Here is a 25,041-nt window from a genome sequence, read left to right as displayed (position 1 = left end):
TGCTGTCGTCGTATAAGTGAAATATTCTTGAGTAGGCCCCTACGGCGTAAAAGGGCAATCAAATAAATATCAATACTTTTAAATCAGGTGTACACCGAGATGAATTCCATGTTAAATACTACAACACATATCTGCAATTATTTATAACCTTTCCATGATTCCAAATTTTTCAGCATTCACTTTGGGGGGTAAAAATAGTTTCAAAGTACAGTTTTCGTAAGGCCCCAGCGATCAGTCCGGAAATTTGGTAGCTTGCAGCAGTGACGTCAACGGTGATACCCGTTTAGAAAGAATTCTGCAGGGGCCAGACTGAACGGGGGCAGAAGTGTGGGGAACGAATGGGGCCAGGTGTCGGGACGCGGAGAGGGCCCTAAGCTGACCCGAGGAAGCGACGCAGTGTCTGTGTACGTATCACCCTGGCCACAGACCCCCATTAATTTTCCATAAGCGACAATGTTAACGTTTAGCGCTGTACCTCAGCCCCAAACATTCTGTGACCAATAAGCTATTGTGCATACCTGGCCCAGCAAAATTGTCAAAAATCTTGACAAAGGTTAACCGTCAAAATCTGGACCTTTCTATACCGGCGGCTGGCAGGGGTGCCTAGCAACGCCAAGGGGACGTCACTCGCAGCCTCATCACCACCTATCCCCTTGTGTCCTCTCGCCCAGAATTTCAAACTTTCATCATTAAAACTTACACCTGCCCAAATCTTAGACAGTTTCCATCATTTTGACACCAAGCATGCACCTGTACAGGCTGGCAGCAAAAAAAGACTTTACACCCTAAAATACACAGAATTACATTCGCTCTCCCGCAAAACGGAAGTTATAATGGGGGTCTGTGTCCACCCTTCCTACGCTGTAGCGACACGGCTCACAGGACTCGGAGCACTTCGAGGGTGTTCACCAAGTTCCGAGAAATATCAACGATGATGTCATTTCTGGAAAAATCCCACCGTTGACGGAAAATATGTATAATATAGAGGGGTGATAAAATATTCCCAAAGTGAAATTTATTTTTAACAAAGGATTCATATGTCCTAGCTATTTCGCTTTGCCAAAAGTTGAAGTTATATAAGAAATATATATCCGGTTTCGGTGCGTATACATATACAAAGCCACATGCCTGCTTATACATCCCTATACATGTATCTAACCACATCACATAGAGCTAAAAATATTACATTTTCTGCAGTGAAGAGAAAGTGTGTAGCAGAAAAGAAGGTTTAACAACAATACAAAAAGAAAAAGTTTCTTCAATTTCTGTGCATTTATAGACGTGTTCGACTTGTAGTTTCGAAATTTTTGCTCCCTCGGGGGCCTGTGAAATACAGAAATAGAGAAATGTCTTTTCTGTTGTGTGATGTATGTAGTATACATATACATATATAGTTCCGCAAGATAGGGGAGGGTGTATCTTGTCAGGGTCACATGTAGTCTGCTCACAAAAATGTGTAATAAATATATGTATGACGGACAAGTGAAGGCATGTCTATAGTCATATATATTGGATATTGGCGTTGAATATTTCAATTCTCTCCATACATCTTTTATGTACTTTTACTTGACCTTTGGTACTGGGTAATCAGCTATCAAAGGCTGCTATATATAGAGTGGTCTATAACACTGTTATACATACATGTTATATAGGTGTGCCTAGCTGATTATACATGTAGTTGACATGGTTTGCTCACTTGGGGCTTAACACGTGTTCATGTATAAGCCACATGTCCATATAAAAATTGAATTAAGTATATAGGTTGGGGGTCTTATTTTCTAACTGTCTGGCAACAGGAGCAGTAGGAACAGCTGAAAATTATGCGCAAAATAGTTGCTTTTATACTGTCTTTTAAAATGAAGGAATGCTTGGGGTTTAACGTCGTACTTAACAATATTTCAGTCATATGACGACGAGGATTCACAGTGCATACTACATATACTGGGTCTTGTGGCAGGACTTACACTTACACCGGGCCAACCAGTATGTTTTTTAGAAACTTGAATCATATAACTTGGGCGTTTTACCTACTCTGAACACAGATTTTAACTTAAAGGAATACCTCTAAAGAGATTACATAAATATTTTCACAAAACTCTTGCTTGTATAATAAATGCAACGAAAAGGAAGGCTATGCATGCAGTGCTGTCATACACGGGTAGTATGTTTCATAAAGCCCATATTTATTTATTTGAATGCATTTAATTATATTTCCAAAGTCTACAAATATGAGAAAAAGTAACCTTGTAGATATAGATTTCAGCAGTCTATCTGTCATTTCCTTTATTCTGTTTTTCGTAATTCACTTCCTGTCCCTACCGACCCGTATTTCCTTTGTGACATTCGTCACTTTTTCTGGTTAATATTTATTTATTTGATTTAAAGACGTACTCAAAAATTTTTCACTTATTTGGAATGACAGTAATTTCAATGAGTGCAGGAAACCGTAGTGTCACGGGTAAGCCACCGAACTTTGACGAGATACTGGATGACAAATTTTCCCAAATTTGACGCCATATATGTTGATCGAAGACAAGGGGAATATTATTAGGAGCAAACGGTCAATTCTCGGGTACCACGGGCCTATTTTTCTGGTTTTTTTTAAAGTGGTTATTGTTACAGTACCACAAATATCTTTGTTACAGTACCATAAATATCTTTGTTACAGCACCACAAATATTTTTGTCACAGTACCACAAATATCATCAACAAAGACTGTATACATTTTCCCAGACAATTCAAGTGTAAGCTCTTCGGCTAAGATACATTGTTTACAGAAAATTACAAGACGAGGCATGAATTGCCATTGTAGTTTCTTAGTCCAGCTGTTTTTCTGTGATGAAACAATAAACCGTTAAACACTGTTTCTGAACACATCTTTATTAAAACGTGTGTCAAGGTTAAATTTGTATAATCTTTGAGCAAGATGTGTATAAATTCGTGCGTTGATTTGGGGGTGGGGTTGTGGAGGGGGCGAAAGGGGGAGGCGTAAGGGGGGGGGGGGGGTTGGGGGCCTTGCTTATATCCCTCTAAAAGAATATCCCAAAATATATAGACAGGCTTTTTAAAACACAACATGGTGTAAATAAACCGTCGTATAAGTGAAATATTCTTCAGTACGGATTAAAACACCAATCACGCAAATATATAAATAAATAAATTTAATCAGCACCCAGCTACAAAAAATGTTCCTGTGCTGCTTAGAAACATCTTGTAAACACTTGAGGTGGTGGGAATGCGTGTGTATTACGTATTATTACAAACAAAGACTGAGGCAGAGTTTTTGTGTGTTTTTTGTCATCACTTCCTGCCTCGTGGATGTGACCCCAACGACCTTGGCTTTATTCAAGATTTCTGACAGAAATTTGGTAGTGGTGTAGTGATGTAAAGCGAACGTAGAGAGCGGCGCATGCGCTCAAAGGAGTAGGTAGGAATACAAGGTCATTTTCCAAACGAGGTTGCGTGTTCGAATCTGGCTGTTTCGGCTGCGGTTTTAAGTCAGGAGTTTGTCGATTTGATACCTGGCTGTAATGATATCTTGGAAGATATGTCTAATTCCAGCCTTTGTTAACTTTGCTGCAATTGAAGTAAACTGAATTTCAGTGAAATTATCTTAGGCTAAGATCCCCCCTCCCCTTTTCTGTTAATTGTGTTACGTGCAGTTATCCCTTGATGCAACCCAACTGAAGGAGTCTGTGAACTGTAGATGTAGAAAATTGTGAACTGTAGATGTCAAAAATTCAGTTTGTCGTTCATAACGTTTACCGTGCCATGCATTTCTACTGATGATTCGTTTGTTTTCGTTGTTTCATTATTGTTTTCGTTGTTTCATCGTTGTATCATCGTTGTTTTCCATCGCGTTTATAGGTCTTTATCTACATTGTATGTGTTTTATTCCCTTCTGCTCACAAGGCTTTACTATCAGACAAGACGTTACATACAAGGATACATGTGTCTAAACAGACATTTGTACACAAGCAGCCAACAAATAAGGATGTTCCAGGTTAATAATCGCAAGGCCAATCCCCAAAACGACGTATAACACAAACCACCAAAGAACTGAGAAAGTATAGAAAGTACGAAAATAGAACGGAATCACGCAGAGAAGCAGTCAACAGTTTTTAATGATGCTGAAAGACGTACGGTATGCTCTTCGCGACTCAATGAAATTTGTATTCAAATCGTGAACCATGGCAGAATACATTGTCGATAACAAAATACCTGTGTATCTCAGTTATGCTTTGATTACAACTGTTCATATATCTAACGCGTGCTATCCAATTCAACACGACGCATATAGCGCCCATAACACAGGGTTAAACTGAATCATGACGCAGAGCGCCAGAGATTGCGGACGCTTTGTCTATATTCACTTACAAGAGAATTATACTCATTTTAAAACTTCAGAAATTTGGAGTGAACGCGTTGAATGGAATGACTTCGGTAGTTTGGGGGGTATTGACTTGTGATGTTGATTGTAATCGTCCTATAACACACAGGATCTAACAAATGCTATACAAGGCGTGATATGTACACGCCATAGGTTGGGCCCTTCGTTACATTGCTGTCCAAGTAAGGATAACTTGCAATTTTCATATTGAAACTATCCCTTTTGTCGTAAAGCCTGCGAGAGAGGAAACCGTCTTTGTCTTTGTACAAATATAGGTCTAGATAAGATGTACTATCTGGAGAGTCTGTGGTTTCTTTTAAATCCAGCGAAGGCGGGTAAATATCTTTCACAACTTTGTTAAATACGGATTGTTTAAAGTTAGCAGATCATCAATACACCGTTTAGTGAATTAGAAAAATTGGGTCTGGTGAGGATTATTTCTTCATAGTTTCAGTATACAGCTGTATTGATACAGAGCAGGTATATAGACCGGCAAAAAGGGGGCGGGGCACAATTTGTACTCATCGGAATACCTATACACTGTTGATATGTGGTTTCTCCGAACTTCAGGTAGATGTTATTAATGAAAAACTTAATGTTATTAATGAGAAGCTTAATGTTATTAATGAGAAACGAAATATGTTAATGTTATTAATGAGACACGAATTATGTTAATGTTATTAATGAGACACGAATTTCACACTGATGTAACTAATGAATATATATATATATATATATATATATATATATATATATATGGCGGGTATATGGCCATCAGAAATTGACCGCGTAATTATATGTAAAGGACTTATCCTTGAGAACATCATTCAACCAATCAAACCCACCGAATTCTGCCATACCATATATGTAAACAGGACATAGAGATTTGCTGATGTACATGGACGTTCATTTAAGTCACGGATGTAAGCCTAATTCGCATAATTAAATTGCTCTAAATTAGTCAGCCTGTAATACACAGGGTAATATAGGATATCATAAATGGAATCTCTCCATGGCCTCACTATTATTACTTCCTCTTTTACAATATAGAAATGCGTATATTAGTGAGTGAGTGAGTGCTTGGGGTTTAACGTCGCACTCAACAATTTTTCAGTCATATGACGACGACGTATATATATATATATATATATATATATATATATATATATATATAAAAGACTACAGTGACTATAGTGATTGGCAAATGGTAACACGTAACCTGTGAAATTTGGTCTGTCAATTTACCCGTGTTGATAAGGGTATTATTTCATTCGGTAGCCTAAACTCGCCTGTAGGAGACACGTGAATGCAAAACTTCAGCTCAATACATAAGATACTGAAGTCGTGAATTTGGTAATTGACGGTAACTAATGTGCACGCCGAGTATCATCGATGGAACACCCCCATCATGTCCTTGTGCTATATGCATGTAAAGCAGCACGTCAATACACGCAGTACTTGTTGAAGTACCACCCCTAACATGTTTTCGGTGTATACACACATTAGAAAGTGTTTTGCGTAGTAACTCTTGTGAGAGTTAAAATTGCAGCTTCTGCTGAGTTAGTAAGAACGTTTGGGTCTATTTCTGGACGAGATCCCTGTACCTACCCTACTTCTAATTTTAAGTTGAAGTGATCATGAATAATCACAGTTGGTATTGTCATTCAAGTGGAGGAAACAAACTGCTATTCCCTCAGTTTCCCTTTATGGAGGGCTGGTGAGCTCCATTGCTTAAATTACCTGTTCAAGAATTTATTTGATTGGTGTTGTAGGCCATACTCAAGCACACTTCACTCATGCGACCTCGGCAAGCATTATGGTGGGAGGAAACTGGGCAGAGCTCGGGGAATACCCACGACCATCCGCAAGTTGCTGCAAGGCTTTCCTACGTGCGGCTGAAGAGGAACCCAGAATGAGCTGAACTCACAGTGACGACATTGGTGAGAGGCTCCTACATGGATGATTTCGCCGCACTGGTACGCTAACCACCCCGGCCTTATTAAGAGACTAAACAAAACCAAACACAAAAGAGGGTTACAGTCGTATACAGTACAGTTTTATTCATAGCAAGAATCAAAGAAATGTAACTAGCCAATAATCCTTGGACAACATGAGAAGCAGATCTGATTCGATCTGAAGGGCCAACACGTGTCCCTCTACACCAACGAGTCCATTCTGTTCTTTAACTTAGTTGGCATGCGCGAAAATCAGTATAGTTCCTTTAACAAGTTCCTCTGCGGCAAACGGTACATCAAAATGTGATCTTTCGTGCTGTCATTCGTGCCAATTCTGGGTCTCTCCAAGGTTCTGGGGCACCAATTAAGAATTTACATTTTTCGTGTCAGTCATGTACCACAAATTTGGAGATTTTACGCTTAAGTTGTTACCTAGGTTTTAAAATTTCCTACAAATTCAACAGAAGACAAGCACTGGAACAACCAAAATTACGTTATTAACTGGATTCTTAACTTTGATGGGGTAAATCGGCTGTTCTAGTAGTTAGGGGGAGACAACTGTTCATAATAACACATACCATTAAAACCAAGATTGAAACTTATCTCCCTTTGCAGTCTGAATCCAGTATATATTTCAGGTTTGTGTAAACGTTTATCTTTTTTTTTTTTGCATAGCGTACAGTAATACACGCTTAGATTCGAACGTTTCCCAAGTAAAATGCTCAGATGGTATTTGCACACTTATGAAGTAAAAGCTTTAACATAGAATTAGTTCAGATTTGATGAATCACAGATGGTAAATGCGGCTAATTAAGGGTGGCATTGAGACTAACACCAAGATTCACAAAAATGCCTATCATTTCTTCAAGCCAATTAGAAGCGCAGTTCTTCCGGGAAATGATGTCCACTCGCATATTTTTTGAAGTCATAACACTGGGTCATGCAGATAAAAGGAAAACTGTGTACATATCAAAATCACCAGACAGCTGGGAGAGTTAATTTCTGCGAGCAAGACAAAACACAAGGCAAAAGGTGGGTGGGGGCATAGTAGGGTGAAACAACCAAGGGCTTCATTATTAATGAAATGTCACTTTGAAGACAGTTTGGGACTAGATTACAAGTCTGCAGGCAAAGACTGGTGTTTTCCAATTTGGTGCACAGCAAGGGTGGGTAGAAATTTGACAGGTATATGTAAACTACAGGATTGAAGTGGACGCCTTGGTCTTACTTCTCATTGCTTTGAATTTACCTTGTCGCCTATGCTTTGTGTATTTTTAATCGTTGAGATCTATCAGCAGTGAAAGTATCGTCCTGATACATTAGGACGATACAATACTAGACCTCTATAAAGCCTATGGGCTCCATCAGGTATGGCTTTCACATTATCAACATGGCGAATCTTCTACTGGCTAAGGCAGCCTTGACAAGGATGTCTTCTATAAATTTTACCTGCTCAATCTGCTGACTGTATGTAATTTTAGAACAGTTTGTTACCATGTAGTAACCAAGGACAATTCTTACTCTATTGCTCTTTGCAGAACTAATTGAAAAGTACATGTACTAGTTATCGAGTATTCTTTGTTGGTTTGTTGAATATGAGTTTTGGTGGTGGGGGTTGGGGATCGGGGTGTTGGGGGTCGGTGCTGGGAATTGCCACAAATCAAAACTGTTTCCATGTCCTCAAAAGTATTGAAAGTCAAGAGAACTTAAAAGAAAATTTTTTTTTCATTTTCTTGATTGGATCATTGATTACTGCTTGCAAAGTCTCTTCCTGAGGCTTCTGACATTTTTAGACTACATTTACTTGACTTGGCTTTAAGTCTTCAAATGTGTTTCAAATAAAAAGATCCTAAATTAACGATTGTTTTAGAATTACTAAAACAGGAAATCACATGAAGAGAACCTGCAAGTTTAAGTGGATTAACGGGTGATAATCTGCACTCACATAGAGTAGCCTACCGCGTTTCTAAATGGCGTTAAATGAGAATATGATCGTCTATTTTGCAGAAACTTACAACATTTCACTAAAATCACAGGACTGTTTTACACTTTAGGATTTGGTTGAGTTATAAAAACTATGAAAAACCATGAATTGCTCCATGTGGTTATAAACACTGCTTTCCAGCGAACCATTTCAGCAAATTTTAACCACCCAAAACATGTTATTCGTTTATCTCAACAAGACTGTACATCACTGGGACTGATGAATTGACAGCTTTACACATGTCCCATGCAATTTCACAATGCACCTCCAACTGGCTCTTGCCTATCTACCCTGCCACCAAGAACTGTCGCAGTTTCTCGTGTTTATATTCAGTCAGAGACATCACAGTTTTTGATCAGCCGGTTCTGGTCTCGTGGAAACAAGCAACACAAGAGTTGCCAGGCACACACTCCCTCACTGAAGGTCATAATTTTTCACCCAAACCACTCTACATTTACGGTGTTCAACTTCCCTGGAATGGGCACACACAGAATCCCCATCCAAGCATTGGAGGGCAATGTTTCCCCATATGTCAGCAAAGAAACACATTTTAAACCAGATGACTGTCTTATATAAAACCGGTTTCCATTTCCTTTTAGTATGCAAAGCAAACCAGCAAGATGGAAAACACAAGAAATCAATCCCATCCAGCTTCTTTCCCTTGATGTGAAGCTGTGCACTAAGGCTGCAACGTTCTTGCTCATCTGTAGTATTTGCTTTGCAGCGCAATTTTGAGCAGATTTATATCAATGGGGTACTTCTTGTTGAAATGACAAAGCGCTTTCCAAAAAAATCCATCCTTTAAAAACAACAACAAAAAAAGATGAGAGCATCACAGTAGTTTTCAGTTTTAAACAGTGGTTTAGGCTAGAGGCTGGTCCCATGAATGCACTGCCAAAAGGGCTGGTTGCCAACACCAGTCGGATCGCGGAATCGAAAAGCACTTATTTCTCCACATCAGATTTCCTTGAACCGACAATGTCCAATTGGGTAAAACAGATACACAGAATTGTAAAAAAAACCATGGGCTTCACACACAGGCAAGCTCCAGTAAGTTTTTTTTTTCTGAACACACAAAATTGTGTGAGTTCTCGCCAACGCAACATTTCACTCACATTGTCAACGCAGAAATACAAGGCCATAAGTTTTGCCCATGTCACTCCTTCTGGCCTACCACGAAACAGTGCACATTTGCGTCCGTGTCACTGCCAAGACAAACTCCGGCAGCAATTCCCCCAGCTTGCTTGAATCTCTCCGTTGCACAAGGAAAATGGCAGCTAACATTTCATCATGTCATTTTATAGCTATCGAGGTCTGATCCTCATTCTGTCACATTAGTCTTCCAAAGTTTTCGTGATATAGAATAATATATATGTATTTATATAGTTCTCAAGTCTATTTGAATGTCACATAGTTTTCATTTTAAGTCTTGTCTTTTCAAAAGTTTTCCAGCTTCTATCTGTATACACATTTCTCTTGTGCACCCGTCTGTGACTCCTGCATTGTAAATGTATGCTTAGAGTTGTCAATAAACGTTCTTTTCTGAAAGATAATATGGGTCTTTAACACATGGAGTCTGTGCAGCAAGAGTTGTCTTTTCTTAGTTTGGGCGAGGCTGTTGGCTCCTCTTCTCTCCCTAGAACAGAAAGAAACATTAAGATAACTCTTGAATACAACCCTATTCCATCACTGTTATGCACAAGTCTAACTCTTTAAGTGCTTGTTTTCACAAGTGAATATCTGGGCCCGTAATTATCAAACGTCTTAAGGCCTAAGTCAAACATTCAAACACAGCTGCAGCTAAAATGTTTTGCTCTACAAACTTTATACTTCATACACAGATTCTTTACTGCAGAACAATGTACTAAGCATCATTTGTGCTCCTTCCTGTTCTCAGTTTCGCCTTTAAAGACTTGCAATTTACGACTTAAGGTAAAAGTTGCTTGATAAATACGGGCCCTGAACTTCATCTCCATGACAACTTCCTGCTGTCAATCAAAGACATCAGCCAATCCAAGCAAACATTAGCGGACATTTAACTCGTTACATGTATGTTATGAGGTAAGTTGATTATCAAGCTTGGAGTGAAATATTTCAACTTTACAATCTGAAAATGAATGAAGTTTTGAAAACTAGGAAGTCAAGCAATGCAAATATGAGTACTGACACACACATGTGTATATGTATACAAAACTGATCTGTCACACAAAACAAGAAAAAGTTGACCCCATATCCAACATTTACTATGTATACTAAATTGATTTGTCACACAAAAACAAGAAAAAGTTGATTCCATATCCAACATTTACTATGTATTCAGCAGCTCTGGCGAGGCCAACCCAACCCTTGAATTTTTTATTTGGCATCACCTGATTCTGTCTGTACACAGGGAGGGGGTGACAGAGTTGATAAATCTATTTTTTATTAGTGCCAATGAAAAAGATGAGCATTTTTAATAAGAAATTAATGCTAACACAGAAATAACCAAAAATTCAATGAAAATGCCTACATGTATTATAATTACAGTATACCCTGACTATGGCGCGCCACTTTGGGGACAGGTTCCGGAGCGCGTTCAAGGCTACCTCACCTTGGGATCCACTATATATTATTTATTTATTTGATTGGTCTTTTAAGCCGTACTCAAGAATATTTCACTTATATGACGGCGGCCAGCATTATGGTGGGTGGAAACCGGGCACAGCCCGGGGGAAACCCACAACCATCCGCAGGTTGCTGGCAGACCTTCCCACGTACGGCCGGAGAGGAAGCCAGCATGAGCTGGACTTGAACTCACAGCGACCGCATTGGTGAGAGGCTCCTGGGTCATTACGCTGCGCTAGCGCGCTAACCAACTGAGCCACGGAGGCCCCGATCCACTATATAGGGCAACAGTATACAGGGTTACAGTCTATGATTTTGACACTGAACAAAGTTTTATCGATGTAAAACGCGTTTCATCAAGTGCTTTCTTATTGTTATTTACTTGATTGGTGTTTTACGTCATACTCAAGAATATTTCACTTATACGACGGCAGTCAGCATTATGGTGGGAAGAAACCATGCAAAATCTGGGGGAAACCCACAGCCATTCGCAGGTTGCAGACAGACCTTCCCTCTTATTGTTAGTTTAGTATAAATGTATGAGATTTTTTGTTACCCAAGGATTCAAGCATTTCAGCACCATTCTACAAGTCATATCTGGCAAAGCTAGCCTCGCATTGTGTAATCAGCTGATCTACAAAACTCGGTGCATGTTAAACATTTCCACAAGCTGAATTCAAGTAACCTAGTTTCATCCACTTCATTTTCAAATGAAAAAAAAAAAAAAAAACAAAAACAAAGCTACAACACATCTGGTATCCAATTTGTCCATGTCTGCTTGTATCAGTAGTAACTCCTGGAGCTTACATGCCTCATATTCAAAATGGCGGACTGCAGATGACTGTCAACCCGATCATGTTACCGCGTTACAGCTACTCAACAAAAGGAAATAATCATGTTCACCATATTAATGTATATCATGCTAAATCAATGTATTAAATGGAGAGAGAAAAAAATATGAAGAAGCCATTCTCAAACGTTCAGAAATACAGATCTGTACTCTGAGAGTTTATCTCAACTCTCACACTTCTGCATGCCTGTAAGCCAAAGCTCACTCCCTGCAGTTTCACACCTCTCTTTATAGCCATTCAATAATCTAATTAAAGCTATCAGCATTTACTGAAAGAGTACAGATATGAATCCCTTTATGAGGTATGCCTGTCAGTGTTCTGCATTGCTGACGAAGCCACACACATGTGGAAGTAATCCTGCAACGAGGCCCTGATGGCTACTTCAACTCTTCTCTTTACATTGGACTGGCAGAGTATCGTAGTCACAGGGAGAATCAATGGCAAACCGTACACTGATTCACGCCATGTCCGATAAGGTCTTTCCAAACAATGGCTGCAGTCCAAAAGTGGTGTCAACTTTGGCTCTTACCTCTCAGCTCGCCCGCACACACATTATGCCAGGTATATTCCCTTCAGTAATGGTACACCAGCCCCGTTTTCACGACAAATGGCAAACCACTTCTGTACAAGGTGGCCATTAGGCTCGTGTTTTCAGGTTTAACGCACATGTGCCATCTAGGAACGATAACTTTTTCAAGACCCATAACTGTGGCAAAGGCAAAATGGCTGCCACTTTAGCGATGACTGTGAGGTTAATTTGGGTCTTGTGTGTGCTTACCCCGTGGAATATACGCGAGATGTTGCATGTGCGGGTGAGTAAGAGCGAAAGCTGAAACCACTTTGGACCGCACCCATTGTTTGGAAAGGATTTATCGGACATGCCGTGAATTGGTGTATGGTTTACCATTGGTTCCCCCTGTGGCCATGATATAAAGAGAAAAGTTGAAGTAGCAACAACAACATCACACATGCGTACGGAATCAAACTCGCTCACAAAGAAAATATAACCAGTAACAACCTCTTCCACTACTCATAGAAAAATCCATTTCTTTTTGCTTATACTCACATATTATTGAAAAGCTTAAGCCTAAAATATCAAATAACACGAGTCACACACCAACAGTTGAAAATGAAGCATATGATCTTGTGTTATCTACGTATATTTCTTGGGGAAAAATCTTTATCCGTTTGCAGTCTTACGTGTTCTCGCATGAAAGTACACCACAGATTTTAGGGGGACAAGATTTGGGTCGTGATATATCCGATTGCACTCCATATAGAGACGTCTCTTTTGGAGAGGAAGTCAGCCAGTGTCAGATTATGCTCAATGATCACACTTTTAATTTTACACTCATTCTACTTCGACTTCAGACATATAGAGTATACAGAGAAAATATGGAGAGAAAAAAAAAATGTCACTAGGGCACATGCAAGTCAGAGCAAATGACCAAATGTATTCTATGGTTATATCCCAGTTATCTCCCATGGCCCAGTAAATGTTCTAGTCTTCACGAATTGAAAAATTAGGATACCAGAACACAAATGAAAAATGTCCTAAAATGCCTAACTATATTTTTGTGACTTCTGACTGCATGAACACATGCTACATGCCTACAAGTCAAATTTATTGCCATTTATGTATTGTATAAATATAACAGAGAGTCAAGGAAATAGTGTCCTTGACTTAATCATAGCACACAAAACATCGCCGCTGAATCATGCAAATATTTTCTATATAAAAAAGTCAGAACTGTACTACATACCATAAAATGAAATGCAGGGAAAATGATCATACATGGAGATACACATATACATGAATGATTAAAGCCTGACCAGACATCAATAATGTCAACAAAAAGTTTAGGGGTAATGTCGTTTTGACACAAGTCAATTATTTTTAACGTTCTTAACACTGCACAAAGAATGAATGTTAACTACACTTCATGACTGAATGGTTGACTGGTTTAACACCTGGCATGCTCTAGAATTTTTCACTTATATCATGGTGATCTATTTTATGGATGAAGAAACCATTGTGCCAGGGGTAAACCACAGACCCTTGGTAAGTCACTTACCAACTTTCCACCTTGTGACATACAGGAACATGCACAGACTTGCACACCATATTGCTGAAGGACAAACAAGCGGTCTTCTTTGAACATTGTGTACATGGCCATACCAATGCCAAGGACTGCTGATTTGAGACCTTTAGTTAGAAGTTACAAGTTGTAACTTCTAACTTTAAACTACAATAAGTTTACTTATTCTACTTTGAAGATACAAGCTGAACTTGTGACTTCTAACTAAAAGTCTCTAATGTCAGCAAGGCCCCTACAAACAGTGAGAGGGGAAAGGGAGAATCTACAAAGTCTTGGCTCAAGGCAGGCATTGAACCCCAGTAATCCTGTGTATTATGGCTAGAAGATGCGTAGAAATCTACATGAATACCCTGCCCCAAGATCCATTATTTATTTACTTGATTGATGTTTTATGCCGTGCTGAAGAATATTTCACTTTTACAACGGCAACCAGCATTATGGTGGGAGGACACAGGGCAGAGCCCAGGGAAAACCCACAACCATCCGAAGGCTGCTGGCAGACCTTCCCATGTTCCGGCTCTAAGAGACTGCACTGAAGACTCTGATAAATGTGGCCACGAAGATGTACATGCACTCTGTCACTGCCATGGAAATGATGAAAGCATCCACAAGATATTGGTGGCATGCCAACGCTGTACAATTGTCAGTGGAGCAAACCTTTAACATCATTAGCGCACACATGTACTTTGAGGGTCAGCACCCTTTCAGTTTCCATCCAGAGACATTTTTATCATTGCAATCTGAAGCTTAACCTCATGCAACGGAGAGCTCTCCAGAGTTCACAGCTGTTCACAGCGGATGCTGGTAATTTTAACACCTTTCAACTTCGAAAGACATTATTTGAAACTAACTTGAAAGTCAAACCCACTTTCTCAATTTTTGCCAGAATTTTAACGTTTACACCAAGCCAATGAAAAACATGCATTCTTCCATTTGGCTAGGCTTTTTACACTGTGACACGCAAAATTCTACAGTGTACTTGTACTTTTTAAGTGAACTAAACCGAGTTTGGCAGAAAAGCAGCTCTTATACATTTGGGTACCTGATAAACCTTATGTACAGGCATAGGTTTGGAGTCACATTTGAACATGTGGAAGGAGTCAAAGACATGTCTACATGTAGCCTACATGTACATCTCCTAAATCAACTGAGAATATTCGTAATTTCCTAGCTCTGAGATTGGATGGCCATGTTCCCAGCTTAGCTTCCACATTAACAACTCATTACATTTACTAACCTGGAACTCAGTCCTGTGCTGTCTCCAAAGTGTCAGTGCTGTAGGCCACGAAACAAGGTGTCCTGTGATCTTAAAGTAATTCTGAATTCATATCACCTTATTATGTGGGAATGTGCTAGGGTGGACTTGGGTGCTCTTATGCACGGTACCAAGTGCAGCTGATTCAAGAATATTTCACTTATACGACAGCAACCAACATTATGGTGGAAGAAAACTGACCAGAGCCAGGGAGAAACCCACAAGCATCTGCAGGTTGCTGTCAGACCTTCCCACGTAGAGCCTGAGAGGAACCGATTCTAATTGAAAATGGTGGTAAGTGAAGTTTGGCTTGTTGCCGATGTAACATACATGTGTTAAATGTGACGTTATGGTCTTTATTATTCACAAATAACCAGGTCACATGAAGCAAGAATTACTGATCATTATGGGAAACATGTTTTGGTAGCATACAGCTTGGACATTTTGAGGACAGCACACACGAAAAGACCGAGTTCCAGGTTAGTGAATGGAACAGATCTAGATTTCTGAGAGCTAAGCTGGGAAAAATGAAACGGATCTCAGATCCAGATATTCCCATACATGTACATTTACTTTATGATTGTTGTGTAGCTACATGTAGCACCACAGTCAATGATTTCTCACTTATACCGGTACAACGGATGTCAGTTGTATCACACCGATCATGGTGAAGTTAATGACCAATTTTACAGTGTGTGGTGTGCAGATATCCACACCATATTGACTTGGTGGAACGTCAGTTTTCAACAAGCATTAAATTGGGGGAAAACAGCCTCACCACACCACAAGTATCATAGAGTGTTTAATGTTATCGAAGCCCAACAAACAGGGAGACTGTGAAAATACTGATTTGCTTCAGTGATTGGTGATTTTCGAGTACTGGTATTTCACTTATACGACGGTGGCCAGAATTATTGGAGGGAGAAAACCAGACAGAGCTCAAATAAACCAATGTCCATCCACAGGTTGCTGCAAGAACTTCCCACGTACGTCCGGAGAGGAAGCCAGCATGAGCTGGATTTGAACTCACAGTGACTGCATTGGTGAGATTCATGATTCATATTCTCATACTGATTCATACTCAACACTTCTTTATGCCATCTGAACTTTTAAAATACATTCTTCCATATATACAATTTGAACCATAATAAAACGCTGCATGTACATGTGCCCAGAGGCTTAGCCAGAGAGGAGGATTGTTGGGATAGGGGACGGTGGGGTTGAAGGAATGTTTCACTGTTTATGAGACACACAAATATCATGACAAAAATTACATGGGAGAGACAGGAAATATAGGAGACAATCTGGAAATGAGGCACCCTGATTTCAAATTTAGGCTAACTAAATATGTACATGGGAATTCTTACCAGAGCAAATCCATGTCTTATTATATGCAAAATCAATAAATATGGTTTTACCATGACAAATAACACGATTCCAGACAATGACAAATTTTCTGAGAAAAGCAGGTCATGGCTATCACACAGACATAAGTATTTAACAAAACTATATACCCACCTACCAAAACATTCACCAGAAACAGTTTGCGTTTTCATATTTAACACAGGACCATGCGTACACGTTTTATAGCTGCAAAATGATAGCATATAATACTTTTCTAAAACCAGGAACTGTAAGTACATTTACCACATATACAAAACATTTCCCAAACCTATGGGACATATCCCCAGATTAGGACGGGAAATTTTCCCCAGTGTGATGGGACGTACCACACTAGCGAAAAATTTCCAGACTGACAGAAAATTTCCATCAGATTATTTTCATCAGATGGGACCTTCCCCAGCCTATGAAGCATTTACCTTAGCCTTGGGCATTGGCGCCGGCGGCACATCCTCCTCCTGACGCTTCTCGTAGTGACTAAAGTCATCAAAGATTGACGTCGTGTGGCGATAGTTGTGTAGGATTTTCAACACCTGTTTGCCCTTCTCAGGAGGGACCTCCTGAGTGTCCCTCGAGTTGGTCACAGGTTTGTTTTCATTGTTTTCCAAGCGAATGTGCCGCAGTTGGCTGTTGGGCACGTCCTTCACATAGATCCACTTCACCTCGATCTGTCCTTTCCACTTGTCCTGAGCCCATACCCGGCTGTTGGTATGATAGTCCACACCAGACATCATTTGGGCCATTCCACAGAAGTGACCACTACCGTTCACACTGAAAAACAAGAAGATTGGTCCTTTGCCCTCGCGTTCCCGGTGCGCTGCGTCCAGACGTTTATTACCGTGCTCCGTACTACACCAAATGCTATATTTGATGGAGCGATGAATGTCGTCCTCAGAATAACTCTTAATGATGAAGAAACGAGAGCCTTTTGGGTTCAAGTTAAACTCCTTTGGATTGTACTGATTGGCGGATATCAGTTTTTCCAACACCGGATGAGCAATGACGGGATTGGCGTTAGGCTGTCCACTAGGCACACCTGAGTTCACCCCGCCAGAGTTGCCCATTTGGGGCCCATTATAAGGCCCAGATCTACCTCGAGGGGGGCCCCAAGCCTGTCGAACAGTCACGGGCATTTGCTTATTCCCTGGGTTGTTTTTATTGTCCCATGTCCCAATGTCCATATGTTTATTGGGATTGACAGGTGCTCTCGGGATAGTTCTTGTCTTGACTGGGGGCTGCGGGCGCGCTGGTGTACTTGCAATGGCCGCCCATGATGCTTTCTTGGGAGCTTGAGAAGAGTTTGACACAGGACCTCCAAGGTCACCATTGCCCAAGTGGACCACGTCATTCGGGATTGAGCCGTCCTGTTTGTCATTGACGCTCATCCCTTTCAGGCCTTGCTCCATGCTTTTCATCATGGCGGCCTGTCGGTCCATATCCCCATTCATTGCATACCCTTCCATGGGCGGCATTGCGTCCGTACGATAATAGTCGTTATAGTCGCGGCTGTCCTTGCGAGTCTGACCTGGGTTGCTCCAGTACTCGCTTCCGGGGAAGTCCCAGCTGAACTGTGGGTATCCAAACCCTCCAAACATTCCATTGTAGTCATAGTTGGGCATGGAGAAAATCGCATCTCCACCGTTGGACCAGGCACCATCTCCGATTCCCCCTTGGCCTAGGTAAGGGAAGCCCATGGAGGCGTTGTAGTAGCTCGACATGCTGTAAGGATCTCCTGGGCTGGACATGGGAGGGGCGTTGTATCCTGTGGGCTGTTTGTCAATCAGAAGTCATCATGACAACACATCAGCACAAGCACACCAATCCAAGGGAGACACATGGGAAAAGACAAAACATAGAAATTAGTTTATTTCATATAAAGTTATAACATGTTTAGATGAATTTGAGGCCGAAAATATGCTTGAATATGGGAGTTCAGATACTTGGTGTGAAAATGTTATGGTGTGCACCTTTGTCCATAATGCTACTGATATACCATAGGGCATAGGAGGGCTCATCAGCCCATTTTAACATGGATAAGTACAAACAATATTGAAAATAATCCACAGAAGAGCATTTCAATCTTTTGAATTACCCTCAAAATACTTCATATTTTTAGGAAATAAGTCATCAACTCAGAAAAATAAATTTTCTCTGTAAACCCACCTATGTTAATGCAATGTTGTAATGCTGAAACTCAATATCCCCACCTTGACATATCAAATCATGTCAGACAACTTAATGCTGTAAAAACTTCTTCGCTTTTATCATAAACTATTTGACCTTAAAAGAACATCAAAATCAAGAAGTTGTATTTGGCCTTGGACTTGGATATATACATGTACATGCTACATAAAAAAACAATATGTTTTTACTCATTACAATGATTACACCCCAGATGGCATTCATGATAAAATAAAAATTTTGATACAGTGTAGCCTCGCTATAAGGCACCTTGACATAACATGAAATCAGATATCAAGCAGTCGAACCCAAATCTTTTCCCACCGAAAATCTGTGGTCTACTTTCATGAGAGAATGCTTACATTTAGAATGACAACAGGTTAAACAGCAAAGGAACAAGGATTTTCACGAAGAAATATATGTAAATATCTCTACATCGTTCGCTTCGTTTCCTACTGTTGGTGTGTGATCCACGAGTTATATCAATATTTTAAGTTTAAGATTTTGAGTATCACATCAGCACAAGCAGAAAGAAAAGGACTTTGCCATGAATAATGGAACATATTACCAGTGAATTTGAGTGAATTTGATTCCAAATGCATGTGGCATCGCTGTTGTTGCAGAATTACTTCTGAAAGAGTGTGGCTTCGTCAGCAATACATTTTGTGACAACCACCTGAAATATTTATTTGAATGGTGCTTTACTCTGTTCTCAATAATATTTCACTTATACAACAGTGGACCACTTAAGAGTGCAAAGGGTTTAATGTTGTACTTGACAATTTTTCAGGGTTGCATAACGCCAAGCGAGGAAGTTACAGCTTCCTCTTTTAAGGTCTTAGGTGTGACACTCAGGATTGGTTCGGGATCTACCACCTCCAAAGCGGACGCTCTACCAAATGAGCCATCGGGGTCGGGTTGGACCATTTGAAATAGGTTAATGTGTGTAACTACATGTACGTTGCAGATTCAAGTGCAATTTACACACAATTTCATAAACAAATAGAAAAAATAGTTCACCTGATGAGGCTGGCTCTGATGGTAGGGGTCAAAATCTTCATCTTTCATTGTCTCTTTTCCACCAGGGCCATTGGACACTGAAAACGAATGACATCACAATATTGGTTATCTTCCTTCAAACATCATTTAAACTGTGCACAGCATAGCACAACACATGCCTTCAGTTAACTTTCAAAAACCAAATACTTAAGTGGCTTCTCAGAGCTTCCCTGTTAGTAGAACCACAGTATATTTTCAGGTATGACATTGCATGCAAAAGACATTAAACTTCTCCTTTCCTTGCCGTATAAACCTTAAACAACAAGCCACTTAAACTAAAAGCTAGCTCAAGAGTTCAAATCACAAAGATTGATTTTAGAACACTAGCATCATTAGGCAGCACGATAGGCAAATAAGGTACAATGACAGGTTGGTTATTTTATATACTCTGGTAATAATCCAACAAAGGGGAGGTAATTGTGTACAACTGTTTTTGAAATGGAGATCAGCCTAAGCACCAGGAGTCTGTTTTAAACCTCCTGATGACAATTACATGAAGTATAACATGTGTATACACATCAACGCATACATGTATAAATAAAAGCATACAACAAACTAAAAAAGAAAAATATAGCCATACGGTGCACAAATAACCAAAACTTTTGCACCACTGTGAAAATTTCAACTGCATTTAAAACATTATCCAAAGCTAAATCATGCAGGTACCTGTTCACTGGTCATGAGATCCCCTAAGCTAAAAATATTTGCTACACCCACCCTCTTGCGTCCTAGGTCAGCCTTGACAAACCACATGCATTTCCCTGGCACAGCTGTGCCACGTCTTTTCATGCTCCAAAACATTTGCGCTAGATCTCCAAATTCACAAGATTTGAAAGCTAAATTATTGGTAGCTCTAAATCAAGACTTAGTGTTGAGCTGTACGAATAACTTTTCTATCAAAGGAAAAGCAAAAATTTGAGCATTTCTTGACAACACATACAGTTACTGGAAAGCCTCGATTTTTTCTCTTGGCATGGTACGGCATCATTGATTGATTGAGATCAAGTAAAAGGCCCATTCTCAGGGTGAATGTCACCATGCTGAAGAAAAATTTACAATGCCAACAACAGAGAGAAATGCAACAAAGGGCAAAAGACCACTGTCACACGTTGCGGAATCTTACAAATCTATACAAAACTTCCTTCGATCAAATTTGAAACCATGCAGCAAGAGAGGGGAAAGATATCACGAGGAAGAGGAACAAACAACACTGGATGATATTCTGAGAACTGCTGGAAATTATAGTATGAAGTATAATATTACTTAACAACCTGAATAGCATACTTTTTAAACTTATGAGGCCATGAAGCAGAGTCTTGTATTAACTTTCATCTTACATGTATGTAGATAATGTTCTTTACCACTGTGTCTATAAGTTAATCGAGAAATGCTCAGATGTCTGCAGTCTTAAATTATCAGCTTATTTATAATGGTCAACTTAGATTTATTTGCTGTAAAATTTCACCACATCTGAAGAACCGTCACACTGCAAATGTCGCTGATTAGTATATGTAAGCATATTATATGCTTGAGGTTTTCTGTTATACCTAACAATTTTTCAGTTATTATATGATGGCCAGACGCGTACAGTGATCAGTGAACACAATTTTCATGAATAGGACAATGTTTACAAACAGCTTCAAAAGTTCAGAACACTTTTGTGTGAAATCCATACATTTCATAATTCAGTGCCAAGATATCCTCTGACAGTGAATTGTACTTGTCCAACACTAAACATTTAGGCTCTAGTCTATTTTACAGAGAATAATATAACAATTTTTCTTCAAACAATATTCCTGATGTAAAATTAGAAATTTATTAGCTTTGAGGACTTTAAAATTGCAGGGATTGATTTAATTGGATTAATGAAAATATTCACTTTCCATATTAAAATATTCATGTACCCTCTGCAACAATAAAACTCAATACACACAAAAAATAAACTTTTGACAAATATAACCAATATAACTTGGAAGATGCAACCGCTAGGTAAATATGGCGACAACACTCTGATTCGTTTTAATCCGGTTTGATATGAAATATTTGGTGTTCATTGGTCATTGTGTTTACGAATCAGGAGATCCCAGCACACTACCTTCTCTTGAAAAAAAAAAACAAAAAACAGGCCAATTCTTGTTACTATTCATGTGTCTCCTTCTGGCGATTGCAAACCCGTTTCATAAGGCGGAACTAAAAAGGGGAGTTGGCAGCGGAAGTCGAGAGCTGAGTTAGTAGGCCACGTAAGTGAAACGCGTCGGCAACATGTTCAGTCGAAATCCTAAAACTCCACTGCAAAACCTACCTGCGTTTTGTTGGCCTTTCGTTCGCTGGACAGTCGAAAAAGGCATCACATGAAAGAGAAAGAAAAGATTCGTTAAATCAAAGAAGTGTCGGTTGTGCAACGGTAATATCCGTAGGCAGATAAGCTTTTTTTTCGAAGCGCCATAATTCGGCGCTCCCCGAAATCTTGATAAAGGGACACGGAGAAATGGCGCATGGCTTTCACGACCGTACCTGATCCACACTCGTAGACATCACACTAAATGTTCTCCCGAAAAAGTCCGTAAAAAGTCCACGGCTTGTGTCACACACAGTCTGTTCAAGTTCACACAATGGTCTTGCACAGTTATCCTAGCCCTTAATGGTATCTTCCAAGGTAAAATGGTCTGTAGTTTCCTCCGAAATCAAACACTACGACCCCCAAGAACAATGGCCGCCGGTATGCATGTGCCTCGCTCCCGCGTCAGCTCACGTGATCTTCACGCTGACGTCAGCATTCCGCATATGGCTTATTGACCTCGCTTTGACCTTTGGTACGGATTTCGACACAGCAGTTTGACTCACCTATCTTGCAATGACAAAACACACCAAGGAAGAATGGTTAATTGTCTTGGTGCATAAACCTTTTCCATAATGGGAATATATCTAGTCCTGTACCTGCATTTATATACATGTCCGTCGCTGTAAGGAACATCCTCAAAACATATCAGTGTACTGTAAATGCATACCGTTACAATTCGCTCTTTCAGTTTCATATTGCTATACAAATTGGCTCACGTATAGAAAAAGAAACAAAAAAGTTTCCCGTAGAAGTGTTATGAGTTAGACTAGTGCCGTAAGTTACATGTGAGGTATATAAGAATTATCTAGAAATCTGATGTTAAAAAAAAAAAAACCCGAGAAAGAAAAAATCTAAGGCCGATGTTGTCATGCCTTTTCAAGGCCAACACACAAAATACGAAAAGGAAAAGGTCCCACTCCGTCCTATACATAAACACGCTCAATAAATGCGGGCATTATAAATCATTTATCATCCAAAAAAGGTTACTCAAAATACAATTAATGTTCATATATTATGCTTTGAGCGTTAGAGTTTATATTGTATATAGTCAATAATATACAGTGCAGCTTGCACAATGTACACACAGATTTGGCTAATTATTACAATCACTTTCCGAGTAGTTCTTGTGACAAAAATAAAAAACAAAACCTTCACGCATCTTAACCCAATCGTAACGCCCAGCTTCGGGTATATAGGCTTCCACGCGGAAAATTTCACTAAGAAAAAAACCCGGCTCCAACCCTACCTTATTTTCGCTATCCACCGAAATGTCAATGTATCAAAGCCAGAATTGGTAAATCATCTTTCAACAGTAATCCTAATCCAGCAGTTTGAATCGGACAAGTCAAATTAACATCCGCCACGTTTGGACTTTGTTTTCAACATCCGGCAAGGTGATGGGCCGCGAAAATTTGATCCAACGCAACATTCTCTTTCAGAATTGCATGCACTGTAAACAAAATGTTGGGTAGGATAAATTTTTTGCGGCCCGTCACCGCCTGAAGATGAAAAAAAAAATCCAAACATGACAAACATTGATATGAGTCGTGCGATTCGAAAATTTAAACGGCTGGATTACTGTGTAAGGATAGTTTATCAATGCTGGCGTTGACATATGACATTTCGGGCGTTTATGGAATTGGTAAATGGCAAAAAAAGGTAGGGTTGAAGTCGTTGTTTTTTTTAGTGAAATTGTCCGCGTAGAAGTCTGTCTGACCTTTAGGGTATCACCCATCACGTCCACGTATAGCGTAAACTGCACATCGATGCACCAAAAGTCTATGTACAGAGCTTGGAGAGCGAGCTGCTAGGGCCTAGACCCCGGAAGCTCAGATATACCTCTGGACGTTCAGACACTTTCAAGCTTTAGGATAACAGGGAAACGGGATAAATTGCATATTCGCTCTTTCCATGTTTTCAACATTTGGCTTATTTATCACAATGTATAGTCAAACTTATACAAAAAATATAATATTTTATAGAATGTTTCAGTCCACAATCGCTAATATGTAGTACACCCACGCATTTACGTCTCCTTTGCCGTGCTACATTTTTGTTAGGGGACTGCAACAATGTCAAACTTATACAAAAAATATAATATTTTATAGAATGTTTCAGTCCACAATCGCTAATATGTAGTACACCCACGCATTTACGTCTCCTTTGCCGTGCTACATTTTTGTTAAGGGGACTGCAACAATGTTGATGCCTTATGCTTTTATTTTAAAGTTGAAATCAGAGGCTTCACAAATTCCGGGATCGACATGCAGGAACTAGATCCATACGATCTGTGACATTTCTGCTGAAGCCCGGCCCTCTGTCGATGCATACACTGTGTCTTTTCTTTTTTTTCCTTTTTCTTTTCTTTCTTTCTTTAAAAGAAAGAAAACACCATAATTTCACTCCAAATGAATTCATGTGAACATCCGAAATTTTTCAAGTAGCATGGTAAGCTTCACAAAGGCTAGTTAATGCCACTACCGTCACTGATATGTACTTGTATATAAAATATAAAATTACAGTCGAAAAACAGTAAGATAAATAATTTTTCAAACTACTTCATTAATTACAGACTTTCTCTAATAAGGAAATAGGGTCTCTTTTTTTTTTTTATTGTCCAAAATTTTATTTGGACTAGTAAAGTTAAAGTAGTTAGTACTGGTGATTGTATTTGCATTTTCCAATATCTGAGTTATTTGAATTCATCAATGTTTTTGCACTGGTTGGGTATATGCACTGGTGCTGTAGTGACTGGAATGAATTTTGCATTTTCTCTGTTGCAGTGTAGTACCGGTACATATAATACAATGCCGGAACGTCCAAGATGCTCACAATTATATGTTAAAGGCGGAACTTCACGTGTACGCGCTTTGCAATGTTTTGTTTCAACTGTGAAACAAAACGAATATAGTCGACCATCA

General features: G+C 39.6%; 1 protein-coding gene across 1 annotated transcript; it reads right to left on the bottom strand.

Moving 5' to 3' along the window:
• Positions 1-7,945: 7,945 nt before the first annotated feature.
• LOC135463565 (YTH domain-containing family protein 1-like) lies at positions 7,946-22,485 on the bottom strand. The gene is made up of 5 exons (XM_064740866.1): positions 22,294-22,485; positions 22,082-22,106; positions 19,741-19,817; positions 16,959-18,308; positions 7,946-9,965 (listed from the first exon to the last, which is right to left on the bottom strand). The coding sequence occupies exons 1-5, from the start codon at positions 22,312-22,314 to the stop codon at positions 9,930-9,932; spliced, it is 1,509 nt and encodes a 502-aa protein (XP_064596936.1). The 5' UTR covers positions 22,315-22,485; the 3' UTR covers positions 7,946-9,929.
• Between the last annotated feature and the right edge of the window lie 2,556 nt (positions 22,486-25,041).

This window comes from Liolophura sinensis, chromosome 3 (assembly GCF_032854445.1).
Source record: "Liolophura sinensis isolate JHLJ2023 chromosome 3, CUHK_Ljap_v2, whole genome shotgun sequence".
Lineage (NCBI taxonomy): Eukaryota > Metazoa > Mollusca > Polyplacophora > Chitonida > Chitonidae > Liolophura > Liolophura sinensis.
The sequence above is the reverse complement of the archived record's forward strand: the minus strand, read 5'-3'. Positions and strand labels throughout refer to the sequence as shown.

Excerpts from the sequence above, each read along its gene's own strand:
- LOC135463565 (XM_064740866.1), bottom strand. The coding sequence starts at position 22,314 with ATGTCTACGAGTGTGGATCAG. Across the intron at positions 22,107-22,293 it reads TGTCTACGAGTGTGGATCAG|CGAACGAAAGGCCAACAAAA; the intron begins GTACGGTCGTGA and ends TCGACTGTCCAG. Across the intron at positions 19,818-22,081 it reads GAAAGGCCAACAAAACGCAG|TGTCCAATGGCCCTGGTGGA; the intron begins GTAGGTTTTGCA and ends ATTCGTTTTCAG.